This window comes from Anas acuta, chromosome 21 (assembly GCF_963932015.1).
Source record: "Anas acuta chromosome 21, bAnaAcu1.1, whole genome shotgun sequence".
Taxonomy (NCBI): Eukaryota; Metazoa; Chordata; class Aves; order Anseriformes; family Anatidae; genus Anas; species Anas acuta.
The window spans coordinates 7,551,746-7,566,712 of record NC_088999.1 but is presented as its reverse complement, the minus strand read 5'-3'; the positions used below and the strand labels follow the sequence as shown (position 1 = coordinate 7,566,712).

At 52.4% G+C, this 14,967-nt stretch overlaps 1 protein-coding gene across 2 annotated transcripts; it reads left to right on the top strand.

Annotated features, from left to right (window-relative positions):
* Nucleotides 1–10,083: 10,083 nt before the first annotated feature.
* Nucleotides 10,084–14,825, top strand: YARS1 (tyrosyl-tRNA synthetase 1). 2 transcript variants are annotated; one of them, XM_068658029.1, is made up of 14 exons: nt 10,084–10,174; nt 10,260–10,324; nt 10,462–10,608; nt 10,702–10,877; nt 11,057–11,186; nt 11,381–11,461; nt 11,797–11,889; nt 12,089–12,224; nt 12,374–12,459; nt 12,842–12,977; nt 13,268–13,362; nt 13,502–13,695; nt 13,783–13,924; nt 14,063–14,825. In XM_068658029.1, exons 1-14 carry the CDS (start codon nt 10,159–10,161, stop codon nt 14,171–14,173), a joined length of 1,608 nt encoding a protein of 535 aa, XP_068514130.1. In that variant the 5' UTR covers nt 10,084–10,158; the 3' UTR covers nt 14,174–14,825. The 2 variants fall into 2 exon arrangements, with proteins under 2 accessions (XP_068514130.1, XP_068514128.1); XM_068658027.1 differs by having other exon boundaries at nt 13,464–13,695.
* The last annotated feature ends 142 nt before the right edge of the window (nt 14,826–14,967 follow it).

Here is a 14,967-nt window from a genome sequence, read left to right as displayed (position 1 = left end):
ATCGCTGTCCTTTTTAACTGACAAGAAAAACCTCACTCAGTGCCACCAACTGCTAAATATAACCTACTTATGCCACCCAGACCTGTTTTGCAGAGGATGCAGCCAGCATAGTACTAGACATACTGTTAAACCAAAAGTAAACTGTTTTCACCTTCCACTATTGTTTCATGTTTCAGGACATAATTTCTTCCTACTTATTTGCAATAACCTTACAGCACAAAAGCAGGGAAAAGTTAGCTAGCTGTGGAGAGGACAGCTGAAAAAAAAAAAAAAAACACCCATAAAGTAGTTTAATTTTAGATTCATCATTTTCTAGCTGCTGTTGTTATAGTGCAATACATCGATGCGTGTTATTAATTTTTTAATTGTAAGACATTTCATCACAGTGCTTACACGCTGCTTGCACAGAACAGTCTCTTCCAGACCCACGTTCCTGGATTCTACTACAGCAAAAATCATAGACAGCCCTCGGCTGTACTCCAGTCACAAACGTGTTCTTCCATGAACAAGTAATATGCAGTCTCTCTCCCCTTACCATATCTCTACAGTTCAGCATGTATGACTCTCAGCCACGGTGTTGAAGAATGAAACCAGCCACAAAGCTGCCCAGAAGCCCAAAGCCTTTACACGGTGCAGAGCCGCCCCGTGGCAGCGTTCTTTCATTTGGGATTCACAGACCACAAAACGCGTGCAGGGAGGTGCCGGCTTCTGCCTGCGGTCCTCGGGCACAGGGGGGCTGACCGTAGGCAGAGCACAGGCACGGACACCGTCACCCTCCTGTCCCGACAGGGTGCTGCCTGCTCAGAACCGTTTCATTTTCTCAGCATGGCCGAACTGGCAACAGAATGCTTGCTTTGAGAGAAAACCGATACAAGATTGACTGCAGTGCATCACTTCATAGTAATCTGAGATACATAAAACCAAGACAGCATGGACCCCTGAAGGCCTCACACTTCAGCACGCACAGCAGAGGCAGAGCATTGCCCGTGCTCTTCCCTCTCTGTGGTGTCGCTGCTGATCACCAGTAACCATCGATCACCAGTCGAGGCAGACCAGCACCGTCCCAGCAGCCTGTGACAGCAGCAGCAAAGTGACTTAGAGGCTGCACTGGCATCAAGGACCTGTTACCAGCTGGAGAAGATTGGTTATTAACACAAAGCCCTAATGCTGGACTTGGGACATGCACCACGTATGCCTGTACAACCCACCAGAAACAAGACACCCCCTGCCCCATGCAGCATGAATTATGCATGAAAACACAGCAATTACTTCGTTAATGGGTGCAGCATTATCTACGAGTTAGTGTAGTCAGGCAATAGCAGGCTCTGTTCCAAGCTCCGCTGCTTATCCTTTGGACAAATTACTTCGATCCTCTGTGCCTCAGTCACTGCACATCTAGGTCAGTGACAAACTTCGGCCGCTTTTAAAGCCACCTCCTCCTGCCCCAGTCTGGATTGGAAAGGCAAAATAAAACACATGAGGCTCAATGCTGAAAAATATTAGTACTGTACACAAATTTTATTCCTTTAAATTCATGTTAGACAAAAGTGTCGTAAAAGATTCAGATTGGTATAATAAAAATACAGTAGCACTTCCTCCATGGACGATCTGTTTTCTGAAATTTACCCGTACACCTTCTTATGCTCAAATGGCTCACAAAGCCCATGCAGGCCCTGTCAGCACACCTGGGAAGAACATTTTGCAGATGATTGACCTCTGTTTTACAAATCCTCCAAATAATTTGGCATTTCCACCCTCTGTTAGGGAGGGCGATGGAGGCAGCAGAGACCAGCAGTCGTCAGACAGTGCAGCTTAACAAATGAATGTGAGGTCACACTGCCCTGGGCACCCCAAAAAGCAGGTAAGTGAAAGGGAAGAGCTGCAGAAGGCAGGAATCCTTACAGAAAGGCTTCTAAAAGAGGAAGAGTTAGAAGTGGCAGCTAGCTTGAATTCCAGCTAAAGCCATGAGATTTCCTGCTGCCCATCCCTTCTGAAGGCCAGGAGTCAGTCTGCACCAACAACAGGTTGGGAGCTTAGGACAGAGATTAGCCTGGGTGACCTGCTCTTGGGTTTCCCTTTCTGCTGCTCACTGAGATTTTCTTCCCAGAATATTAACCAACTCCTTCCCTTGCTGCTACTCGCAGTGCCTTTACTGCTGGTGCTCTCCTGCAGCGTGTTCCTGACACTTCTAGGGATTAAAGGAAACAAGACAGGGAAAGGTATGCTGCAGCAAGACTGGTCCGGTATAATAACACAGCAAAAGAGAAAAGGAATGCCACATCTAACAAGTGCACAGTGTTTATAAACGGGAGTGCAAAGCTCATGAAACATTTTTGCATGAAGTAACAAATGAAACAAGGAAAATTAATGACAGGCAGCAAACTCTTCGGGGATGGCAAGAACACCAGAACAAGACAAGACATAACCAAGCCAGGGAAATCAGCAGCTGCTCCCCAGTTTACTGTAAACTGAAACATAACTTTGTCTGTGCCAAGTGGAGGGAACAGCATCCACAAGCTGTTTGTACGATTTAAAACCTTAATGTTATTCAAAGGTAGCCCAACAATCACTGTAGGAGATTTAATGCCCAGGCTTAGGACCAAGCTTTAAAGAAAAGCTTTTCCCACTTCAAAGCATATTTTCCAGACTCCCTCACTGAGATATTACATCCTCACACCCAATATGCAGTCTCCAGTTGTTTGTTACCTACTCTGTAAGATTATTTTTATTTCAAAGGATAATACTGGTGCTAAACATAATAAAAGTTAACTATAAAAACAGATCGCATCAAATTGCATTTCAAAAGCCACTCTAAATGTTTATAGAACATAGAAACTTCCATTGGGTGTATTTAAAACAGATCAAGAAAGAATTTATCAAAATAAAAACCGCTCAAACCCAGAAAAAATGAAGAACAACTCTAAGCATGGAATAAGAACCAGACAGCCCCTCAGCAGCAAAATGAGACAGAAGGAAAGGCAGTGACAGGGCTATGCTGGAAGTGGCCAGGAATGCTCTGGAAATGGCGATATTTGGCCAAGTTCTTGCTCACCTGCTGCGTAAGACGGTTCTTTTGAGTGGTTTTCTTGGCGGACCTTGGGTAATTTCTGTGAAAGTAAGTTTACTTAGTTAAAACAAATAGTTAAAGCAAACACAGCACAGAAGCACGTTTAGGCTGGAACGGCACCTTCTCCAAAAATGCCTTCCCCATTCCCCGGGGCTTGCAGCTGGTATCTAATTTTCTTGTTATGAGGTTCTGAAAGGGAAACCACATTTTAAGAAGGCACCTTGGTAAGTAACAACAGGAAAGTTTAAAAATGCCGGGTCAGGAACGCTGTCTCGTTCTCTGTTACCTTCTTTGCTCAGTTCTCTCCCCCTGGCTGAGCAGAGAAGGCTGAAGGCTCCACGACCCAGCAGTTTAAACAAAAGGCTGATTTTCAGCAAAGTGCTGCACATACATAACAGGTACGCTCATTTGCTACACCTAAGCATGTTCTGAAATAACAGGACAAAACCCCACAAAACTTCAAGCAACCTTACAGGAGCAACATTAAAAGAAAAAGTCACATTTCAATGAGTTTGGTTATCTCCCATCCTCAGACCATTGCAGAGCTTTTCCACATCATCAGATGCTGTTTGCCCCTTCTGCATTTTGAAAAAAGCCAACTCTATCTTATATTTCTTTCTCATTTTTGTGCAGAGGCATCAGTGTAAGTCAGGAAATACAAACCCATCCAAGGGAGTACGAGGAACCAGAGGGGCCTCTCCTACAAAAACACTGACAAAACAGTTGGCTTGCAGAAGGAGCACCTGTCTGGCACAGGGCGCTCACATCCCCAACGCAGAGCACTTCATTTCTGCAGCAGTTGCTCAGCAAGAGCAGCTGGTGACCAAGGAGGTCACAAACCAGCAAAGCAATTTGACCCACTGAGAGTCCTTGAATCATTCACAAAATACGGGACAATCAGTAGCACCAACCTAGTGGTTGCTCTTTTGCTCCCTCAGAACAGGTTCTACGGCGCAGTGAGAGGTAAATTCCTTGGAATGCTGCCCTTGCTAAGGTCCGTCCTTGAAGGGTGCTTTCGGTACAGAACAGCCTGTGTCCTTGTCCAGTTGAGATTCTAAAGTTTTTCCATCCTGCCACTGCAGTCATGTGAGTGATGTAAATCACTTTTCTGCGTAACACTTCTTCCTTTCCAGGGAACAAAATGTTTCTCAAGCAAATTCAGGTCTCCTTCATAAACCACAGTATCAGCTTCTCTTTGCCCGAAGGAACAACTTCTTGTCAAAAAGATACTTCTGGAGAAGATTTCTGAAATGTTCTCAAAATCCATTTTTTCTGGCTGCATTGTTTGGGAAGAAAGGAAGCACTCCAGGACAGCTAACAAAAGGCAGGCTCTCACTGCCACATTACACACCACTTAATGTCGTCGGCAAAAAGCTAATGCATAACGTCTCTGACTAGAAGAAATCACAACTTTTCACACATTCTTTGCCTTCCTGCACAGAAATTGTCCTAGATTCCCAAATCTGAGTCACAATCAAATGGGGTCACGGGAGCAGGGGGCTCTGTGTGCTGCTGCCAGGGGCACAGCCCCAGTCCCTGCACCTGAGGCTGCCCAGGCTGCTGCTGCGTTGGTCAGTGCTGGAGAAGAGCAGGGAGAACTGGTCACATCGCTCTACTTCTGCCAAAGTGCAGGGACAATAAAAGATGCACATAAAACCTGTACCTGTTTCTATGCCACCCAAGAGCTCCCAGGAGCTGAGAAGTCCTCAAACAGTCCATTAATCAAGCTGTAACTGTAATTCCTCCTTCATGACTGAAGAGCCCAAGTCCTATACCTTCCCTGCACGCTTTTTCATTCAAGCCAAATGCGTGTTGGCAGGTAAGAACTATTTCAAAGATTAACGTTTTTTCCTAGCTCAGTACCAGTCAATAGACCAGACTGTTTCAAGGCAGAGCCTCCTAGCAGACTGTTTATTTGTGTTTCACACATTTGTTTCTCCATATGTTCCCTTATCCTACTCTCCCCTTCCATCACCTTAAACCTGGATATCTGCTTTTTAAAGGCATTGATCTCTGCTATTACAGCAAGACCAGATGGTCACAGACATCTGTGGCTCTCTATAAGGTATGTCTTCCTCTTCTCCCTTTGACTCAGGAGGGACACAAGAAGAAATATTATCATGTCTATCCCAGATTGCAAGAAGTCCAATGAAACTGGGAAACATCATAAAAGTCTCTCAAACCAGCCCCCAAGGAGAAGTGCTGGCAGAGTCCTGCGAGCAGAAGCACTGGGGGAAGGCAGTGGCTGGAGGTCAGGTGAAGCTAGCATGGTTTTCCAGGTACCAGGTGCTTCATGACTCTGCTGAGAGTGATCCTGCTCTGAGGGACACAAGAAAAGTTGTCTGTGCAGCAGGTGCTGAAAGCACTAGCCTATATGCACAATTGCAATGTTAATGACCTGTGAAAGCTTTCTCCTGAAGTGCAGATGTTTGGGTGGAAAACGAGAGAAGGCTATGTTTAGAGATGGAAATGCTTTTTCTGTTAGTTTGTCCTTCCCCCGCCCTTTTAAAAATAGCCCCATCCAGTTAGATACATCGCTGAGGACAAGACTAAAGAGCAGAGTGCTGGCATTGGGCGCCAACCACACAGTTATAAAAGAAGGAGCCTCATTACTTCTGCAGACTGATACAGCCCGACCAGAATTGCTGAGGAGGATCTCATCAAGAGGGATATGATTCTATTTACTGTTGAATAAAGGGCAATAATGAAGTGTGAATACTAACAAGTGGTCAGCTGGCAGAAATCTTTTGTGGTCAATCAGTTTCAGCCACTCGTTTCCATGCAGATGTTCAAATCGCGTCTCATTTCTACATCTGCTACGACGCAGCCTCAGCAGCATTTAGATCCCTACGGGAAGCTGAAAATAAATTTATCCATTCAGGCTGAATATCCTCTGGAAACTAGAATGAGAGGAAGAGCAACCAAAACCATGGGTTAGCACCACTCTTGGCACACAGTCACCCAATACAGATATAAGAAAGCGGTATTTAGAGAATCCACAAGTGCAAGAGACCATGGAGATAAGTGAAAAGATAAAACCCCTGCCATAGCCAGCCTGTAATCCACCCAGACAACATACGAACAAGAAGCAAGAGACAGGATAAAAGGAAGTGCAAAGAGATTATGTAGAGGAAGGGATAGCAATGTAAGCCTACCATGATATAAATGCCAGGAGACTTGCAATACAAAACAGAGCTAAAGATTTGTGGCAGCTTTATATCATGATTTGAGTCACTTGAACAGTTGCCACTTCTCAAAGGGAATTCCCTGGCTGGCTCTGAAACCTGTTAGTTTTCCTTTAGGAATGTATCAGGATCCTTCTGCATCAATACATAATCAATACACAGAAAATACACAAAATACTGCTGCAGATCCAGGTGCAAAGAAGTACCATACAGGGTCAAAGTCAGCCCACTGAGACGTTTTTTCTCTGACAACTGGGAAAGCCCACACGGTGTCAGGCTGAATTCCAAGCCTGCAGCTACTTGGAATACAAGAGGTTTGCACTAATAAGAAAACAAAATTGTGTGTGTCGCAGACAATGTTCCTCCCCAGCAAAATAGATCTCTATTTCACTCACCAGCCTTGTTCATTTGGAGCTTCTGCCTGATTTTCTCTGACTCAGAACATACGTCTTGCATTTTTAATTTGAAAGGAAGAGAAAACAGGCCGGTTTAGCTTTCCTTGCTTAGTTCCCTCTGCATTACTTATGCTGTATTCATACACTGGAAAGCAGCCCCGTGGCTATGCAGCTGTTCGTGCAGCCCAGATAAGTGCAGGCTCCACGCAATGAACCACAAAACTGTCAGCTTCTTCTAACTCTCAAGAAATGACAATTATTGCACCCATGAACAGTCGAAACGAGCACAGTGGGAGGCCATCCATGGAAACTACCAGAACACTCCTTGCCCTTCAGAACACCCCGGCTCTACCAGCCTCCCCTTCCAGTGCTAACAAGCGCCCTTCTTATTTCCCTCTGAAAAGTGAAATACCCTCAAAATATCACAGAAAGTGAGTTGAGGAGGCCGGCCTCCCACCCCAATGTCCTCCCCTGCGCTCCCCTCACTGGCACGGCCTCACCCCCGTGGTCTGGGGTTACAGAGCTCTGCATCTGGGCGAGATGGGATGGGTTCTTTCATTCAGTCTCCCCTTCTGAAGTGTTTGTTCTTTGTGTCTTTAAAATAACGAGTGGCATTAATGTTTGGGCACATCTATCACATCACGTGTCAGAAGACGGAGGGACAAAGTGCCTCACGGAACCAGTACCGACATTAACTTGCGGTGGTGCCGTTTTATGATTGCAAAAATAACATTCTTTATTTAAATAAATCCACGAAGATAACATTCCGAGAGCAAAGCAGGGGAGAAAGTGTTACCGAGGGAAGCAGCAAGCCACCCTCCAGCTCACAGCCCACAAACCCGCAGCGAGCCCTCGGGAGCTGCAGTTTTCTGTTGTGGCACGGCCACAGCAGGGGCACTGCGGAGGACACCGGGGTGCAGCAGGGCTGTGGCAGCCCCGGGGGGGCCCAAAGAAGCGGGGCTCGGAGCCCCGGGGGCTGGGGGAGCCTCTCCTGGAGCCGCTCCGCTGCTGCCACCTGCGGGAGCCGCAGCGGCAGTGCCCGGGGCTGCTGCAGCCTCCCCGGTCCCAGCCTCGGGTCCTGCCCTCGCAGCACCTCACGGGGTAAAAAACCGGGCACCTCCCCGCTATTTCAGGGCCCCTTAAGAAAAAACGAAGAGGGAAACAGCAGCAAGCGGCCAGCCAAAGTGGTTCGGTGGTGTTGGGGCATTTTACAGAGAGCAAAGGCATTTAGTGGCTTTGAAGAAATCACTTCTCCTCCATCGGGGGCTCAGGAATGACTTTGCCTAGTGTAGTGGGGTTTATGTGGCAAGGTTTTGGTACTGATGTGCATGCTTGGGCTCCTATGGACATTACAAGTAGAAAATTAAAGGAATAGAATCAGAAACGTTGTAGTCAGCACTGAAATGTGGGTTTATTTCAGCCTGATGGCTGTGTAGCATCTGAAGATTCACGCTCCACATCATCCATTGGAGAGTCTGGTATCGTTGAAAAAAACGCTTATTGTTGCTTTGGGAAGTTCTTGGTTTCCTGACCCAGAAGATGGCTTGGGACTTCTCAGGTGCTGCACTCTCATCAGCTTTGTGCTGGCCACAGGCAAGGTCTGAACAGGGCACAGATTTTCCCACATGATCACCGCAGATGTTGGACACATCTGTGCCTGTAGAGGAAGTTTTTCCCAGGCAATCCACACCCAGGGTTTGCTCGTCTTTAGGCATCAGCCACCCCGAGGATTTTCTGGGAAAACAGTCACTAGCATCAGTCTGATCACACGCTATGTGGTCATTTATGACTTCAGCTTCCTCCAAATAATTGTCCTCCAGTGGCTGATCTACATAGTCAGCATCGATTGGGCTAAGGTTTAGAAGCTCGTCAATATCAAGGTCAAAGAGCATGTCGGTTATTTGGACTGAAAGAGGTACCTTTGATTTCTCTGTGATCTCTGAGGCTACCTTTGCATCTTCATTGACGACTGATGCCCCAGTGCAGCTGCTGCTCACATCCTTTTCACTCTCCCCACTTACATTTTGGCTCAGAGTGCTTTTTCTAGTTATGTGCTGCTCACATTCCAAGCATTCATCTGCCAAGATTTCCTGGATCTCTTCCTCAGTGTAATTGAAAGGAGAATTCCCTTGGTCACTGTCTGACAGTTCCAACAAGGAGTCGTCTGGCTCACTATCGTCAAAACATCTGCCTTTGTCTAGAGAAGGGGCTACATCATCATATTTTGACTCACAAGAACTGGCAACTAAGTAAGCATGGCCAGAATCATCTGGAAAGTGAGAGGATCCTTGAAAGCAGGCAGAACTTGGGGCATGGAGCAGCTGTTTCTCTGATGGTGTGCTCCCCGTCTCTCAGCCTGCACTTCCATTCCCCAAGGAGACAAAACAAACACAGAGCCTTTTCCAGGTTAGGAAAAACTGAGCAACAGAAGAGCAGCTCTGTCACATAACTAACAGGACGTTCAGCAGCGTATTAGTCACTCTAAACACTCATACAAAATGAGTATTATAATGAAAGATTGTAAGATAAAAGCCTTCCTGTAAAATTCAATAGTTTAAAAATATCTATAAACAAAACGTGTTTTTCTCTTTCAGAGGATTCACGCTAACATGAATCTTTTGACCTGAGAGCCCTGCATTTATCTGACTCTCACCCAGCAGGAGAATCTGGGCTCAGGCAAAAGTATTTCCTGCCCCCTTTGACCAACAGATTTAAAGGAACACCTTTTGTCTTTCCATTGTTTTGATTATTGCTGCTTTCAAAAAAGGAAGTTACCTACTCCAGAAATAAAACCCAGCAGTTCTGCTGTTTCCTCTTGTCATTCTGTCCAAACAACAAAAAATAACACTTTTGGAATAACGCTGTAACCTCACAGAAGGAAGAAAAACGCTTGGGAGCCTGCCACATGCACACAACCTATACAGGAGCACAGAGTGATGAGCAGTCCTTGCTAGCTAAGATATGCCTGGAGTTCTGCAAGTGCTTGGTTGCTTCAAAGAGAAAAAAAAAAAAGGCAAATAAATTAATTGTGGATTGGGTCCTGCGGGGTGTACCTAACATGTCTCCTAACGGGTGAGGGCTTTAAGAACCAAACACCTCATACTTTGCTGGAACTCTTTGCATGAAACACTTTTGGAAACGTGAATTGGGCCCTGCAGGGTGTAACTAACGTGGTTCCTAACCAGTGAGGACTTGAAGGAGGACCAAATGTCTCACACTTTGCTGGAATTCTTTGCATGAAATACGTTTGGAAATGTTAATGTGCTCGGCTTGGAGCCCTCTGGGACCGGCCCGGCCCTGCCTGAGGGGGCTCCGAGCCCGTTGTGCCGGGGGGGACCACGGGGAGACCCCAGGGAGCGCAGGGGGGGTTCGAGCCCCTCAGCCCTGTTGCTGCCAGCTCCTGGCGGCCGCCATCTTAGCGGGGCGGCCCCGCCCGGCCCCTGATTGGCGGAGCGCGCCGAGCGGCGGAAGTGACGTCAGGAGGGAGCCGGCGAGCACCGGGCTGAGGCTGATGCAACGCGCGGAGGGTCGGTGGGGCCGGGGGGGCACCGGGGGGGGACCGGGCACCGGGAGGGGGGTCCCGGGGGCCGCTAACGCCTCCTCTCCCCCCAGCTGCCGCCATGGAGGCCGCGCCCAGCCCGCAGGAGAAGTACCAGCTCATCACCCGCAACCTGCAGGTACCGGGGCCGGGCCGGGCCTAGCGCGGCGGGGGGGGCCTCAGGGCCTCACAGGGCCTCACAGGGCCCTGAGGGGGGGGGTTGGGGGGGTATTGGGGGGGTCCTGGCCGTGTAGGACGCCCGTGGTCTCCCCGCAGGAGGTGCTGGGCGAGGACAAGCTGTCGGCCATCCTGAAGGAGCGGGAGGTGAAGATTTACTGGGGCACCGCCACCACGGGCAAGCCGCACGTCGCCTACTTCGTGCCCATGTCCAAGATCGCCGATTTCCTGAAAGCGGGATGTGAGGTGAGGGGCTGTGGGGGGGGTTATCACACCCCGGGGGGGGGCTTTGTCGCCACGCTGTGGGTCCCTGACCCCGTCTCTGTCCCTCCGTGCCAGGTGACGATACTCTTCGCTGACCTCCACGCTTACCTGGACAACATGAAGGCCCCCTGGGAGCTGCTGGAGTTGCGCACTCGCTATTACGAGAACGTGATCAAGGCCATGCTGGAGAGCATCGGGGTGCCCCTGGAAAAGCTGAAGTTTGTCCGGGGCACGGACTACCAGCTCAGCAAGTGAGTCCTGGGCACGCGCTCCTCTCTAGGAGGGAAACCCTGGCTTGGGGCTCTGCTGTTCCCAGGTCTGCTCCCAGGCACTGTCGTTCAGGGAACAGAGTGAAGCTGCCTCCAGGCTTCTCTCGGTGTGTCACAGCCGCCCCCCTTCCTGGTGCTGACAGCGTTGCCCCTTCCCCCAGGGAGTACACGCTGGACGTGTACCGCCTCTCCTCCGTGGTGACGCAGCACGACGCCAAGAAGGCAGGAGCGGAGGTGGTGAAGCAGGTGGAGCACCCCTTGCTGAGCGGGTTGCTCTACCCAGGCCTGCAGGTGCGTGGCGGGGCCGCTTGGCAGGGCCCCAGTGCCGGGGAGGTGCTGGGCAAGGCCAGGACCACAGGGACGTGTGAGGCTGCGTGCCTGGCCCTGGGCATTGTTCCTGGGGCTGGGCAGGGCCTCCAAAGGCTGAGCGAGCTGGGAACTGGTGTCCCAGGGCCAATCTCAAGGCTCTGCGTGTCTCCCCGCAGGCCCTGGACGAGGAGTACCTCAAGGTCGATGCACAGTTCGGAGGAGTTGATCAGAGGAAGATCTTCACCTTTGCAGAGAAGGTCAGGAACGGGGGTGTTGGGGTCCCTTGTGGTCCTGGTGCAGGGCTGGGAGACTCACAGATCCGCTGGGAGAAGCGTGTCAGTGGTGTGTGAGCGTCACGGGGCTCCCTGCAGCTCCTGCTGCTGCTCTTGTGGCCTGCAGGGCTCTGGTGTGTGACACGGGGCTGCCACATGTCCCTGGCAGTGGCTGCCAGGGCTTTGTGAACCCCCCAGAGCTTGCTGGGTCCCGTTGCTGTGCTCACAGTTACCTGGAGCCAGGAGCACACAGGGGCTGTGGGTTGAGGTTGTCCTGCAGAAGAGGATTGTCTGTGACTTGCCTCCTTGCTCCTTCCCAGTATCTCCCTTCACTGGGCTACGCCAAGCGCATCCACCTGATGAACCCGATGGTTCCCGGCCTGACAGGAAGCAAAATGAGCTCGTCGGAAGAGGTTGGTCCCTGCGTGGTGGCTGGGGTCAGGGGCTCTGCTGGGCACAGCTTCGTGGCTGGGGTTGGAGTTTGCACCCCGAAAGGAGGAAACTTCTCCCTGCCCTCAGGCTGGGGCATGAGAAAAAGGTGCAGCAGCGCCAGCACGAGTCCTTGCTTGGGCAAGGGGCTGGGAAAAGGGCTGCAGAAATCTCTTCCTCCAGGACTCAAAGATCGACCTCCTGGACCGCAAGGAGGATGTAAAGAAGAAGCTGAAGAAGGCTTTCTGTGAGCCCGGGAACGTGGAGAACAACGGTGTCCTCTCCTTCATCAAGCACGTCCTCTTTCCCCTCAAGTCAGGTGAGGGCTCCCCACGCCAAGGTGGCAGGGCCAAGGCTTTTTGGGGGGTCAGGGGAGGGGATGGGAGCGTGTGGCCCCCGAAGTGGGGTGGTTCATCTGGCTGAGCAGGGGGTGAGTCCCGTGGGCTAATCTGAGCCTTAATCTCACAGAGTTTGTGATTCTGCGGGAAGAAAAATGGGGAGGAAACAAAACCTACACGGACTACGAGGCCCTGGAGAAGGACTTTGCTGAGCAGGTGAGTGCAGGGAGGAGCTGAATGCCCCCACCCTGTCCCTGAAGCTCCCACGAACTCTGTAGGAGAAAATCCATGCCAGGGAGAGGGGCTTGCTGTCCCCTCCTGGGACTTGGTGGCCCTGGGCTCTGCCTGCTGCGGGGCTGCCTCAGCCAGGCGCTCTCCGTGAGGTTTGTCCCCCCTCAGACGCGGTCAGCCCTGCCCTTTGTCACTAGCATCCTCCCAGATGTGCTTTTATCCCGTTCTGGGACGAGATCCATGTCTGCTGAAGCCGAGGGGAGAGATCTCGGCACCTCCCTGGCCTCAGATCAGGGACCTGAACTCTGCTCCTCCCCCCCGTGCTGGAGGAGACCTTGCAGAGCCCCGTCTGTCTGTCGCGACGCAGGTTGTGCATCCCGGGGACCTGAAGAACTCGGTGGAAGTGGCCCTGAACAAACTGCTTGACCCCATCAGAGAGAAGTTCAACACCCCGGAGCTGAAGAAGCTGACCAACGCGGCCTATCCCAGCCCCTCCAAAGCCAGTAAGGAGGCGCTGGGGGAAACGGGGACGGGAAGGGGAGAGTCCCTGCAGGGACAGCCCTGGAGAGCATCAGCAGGTGGAGGAACAGGCAGAGCTGGGGCTGTTTGCCTGCCCCAGAGATGCCCCCGTGCATCTCTGCTGTTGTTTGAGAGGCCGGCAAAGCAGAGGAGGGCCAGACAGAGCTGTGTAGCCCAACAGGGAATTCAGGGGGCGTCAGGTCTAGTGTCTGGGGTCACTGTGTGCTGCCTGGGTTTACCAACAGCTTTCCCAACTGTTCCCTTTTCACCCCAGAGCCTGCAGAGAAAGGCACCAAGAACTCAGAGCCGGAGAACGTCGTCCCGTCCCGGCTGGACATCCGCGTTGGCAAAGTGATCAGCGTGGAAAAGGTGTGGGAAGAGGGTGGCAGCCCTCCTGCATGGCAGCGTGGGCGCTTGGCGTGTGTGGGGTGGCAAAGGGGGCGGCTCTGCCTCGTTCTTTGCCGTCCCAGCCCCTTTCCCTGCGCCTCACCTTGCTGCTGTCTGCTAGCACCCAGACGCCGACAGCCTCTATGTGGAGAAGATCGACGTGGGCGAGCCCGAGCCCCGCACTGTGGTCAGCGGCCTGGTGCAGTTCGTCCCCAAGGAGCAGCTGCAGGACAGGCTGGTGGTGCTGCTCTGCAACCTCAAGCCCCAGAAGATGCGGGGCGTGGAGTCACAGGGCATGGTGCTGTGCGCCTCCAGGTGAGTGGGGGGGGGGTCAGGACCGAGCCCAGCGGTGCCGAGGGGTTTGCGGGTGCCACCCCAGGGTGATTTTTGCTTCCTTTGCAGCCTGGGGGAGCCGCGGCAGGTGGAGCCCCTGGACCCGCCGGCTGGGTGCTGCGCTGGGGAGCGCGTCTACGTGGAGGGCTACGAGGACGGGGAGCCCGATGATGAGCTCAAGCCGAAGAAGAAAGTCTTCGAGAAGCTGCAGGTGAGGGACTGTGCGTGGGGCTGGGACGGGGCACGAAAGCTCCACGCAGCTGAGCGAGCTGCTGCTGCCCTGCAGGCAGCCCCAACCTGCGTGCCTCAGCCCTGACCCTCGTCCCCCCTGCTCTGTTTTGCTCTCCAGGCCGATTTCCGTGTCTCTGAGGACTGCGTTGCCCAGTGGAAGCAGAGAGACTTCCTCACCAAGCTGGGGAGCATCTCGTGTAAAAGCCTGAAGGGGGGGAGCATCAGCTAACCAGCACCAGAGACCTCACACCTCCTGCCTGGCCCCCTGCACCGCCCCAGCCAGGCTCTCCTCCCCGGTCTCCATCTCCTCCCCCAGTGCCCCGAGCAGGGGGCTCAGCCCTGCAGGACCTGGGGGCTCTGGGACTGACTTTGCAGCCTCCCCAACACCACAACAGTGCGAGGCCTCCTGGGGAGCTGCCCCCGACATCTCCTTTGCCTTGGGCCTGCTCAGCCAGCGGTGGTGCCTCCGTTGTGGGCCAGCTCTGGGGGCCTGGCGATGGCAGCAGCCCTGAGGGACCGGTTTCTTCTGCCCGTGCCATCAGGCTCCTCGCTGGGGCCATCAGCAGCCTCCCAGCTGTGCCAAGGACTGGTCCTGGCTCCAGGACAGCACCTGGAGGTGCTGCAGTGAGGGTTTTAAGGGAAGGCTGCTTGCTCAAACCTGTGTTGCTGCTACCGGGGCTGGGGGCAGCTGCCTGGCAGCCAGGCGGGCCCCCTCCCCTCCCCTGCTGTGCTCGGGGTGAGGGCCGGGGCTGCTGCAGCGTGTGAGGAGCTCCGGCCCCACCAGCGGGTCTGACCTGAGGCTGTGGGGGCGTGGGCCTTAAACACTGACTCGGGAACCATCTGTCTGCCATAAACCCCAATAAAACGTCGGGCTGACTGCATGCGGGCGTGCCTCTCTGTCCGGGGGGAGACACTGAGCCAGCAGCCAGCGCCCCTCCTGCGTCCTGGTGCTGCCAGGAGCCAAACAGCCCGGGCTCTGCCCACCCCGTGGGGACAGGGGCTGGGAGCCAGCCCTGAGGGAAC

Bases quoted from the DNA above. Each gene is read 5' to 3' on its own strand.
- YARS1 (XM_068658027.1), top strand. The intron at 10,325-10,461 runs GTACCGGGGCCG...GTCTCCCCGCAG, and splicing joins TCATCACCCGCAACCTGCAG to GAGGTGCTGGGCGAGGACAA. The intron at 11,890-12,088 runs GTTGGTCCCTGC...CTCTTCCTCCAG, and splicing joins AAATGAGCTCGTCGGAAGAG to GACTCAAAGATCGACCTCCT.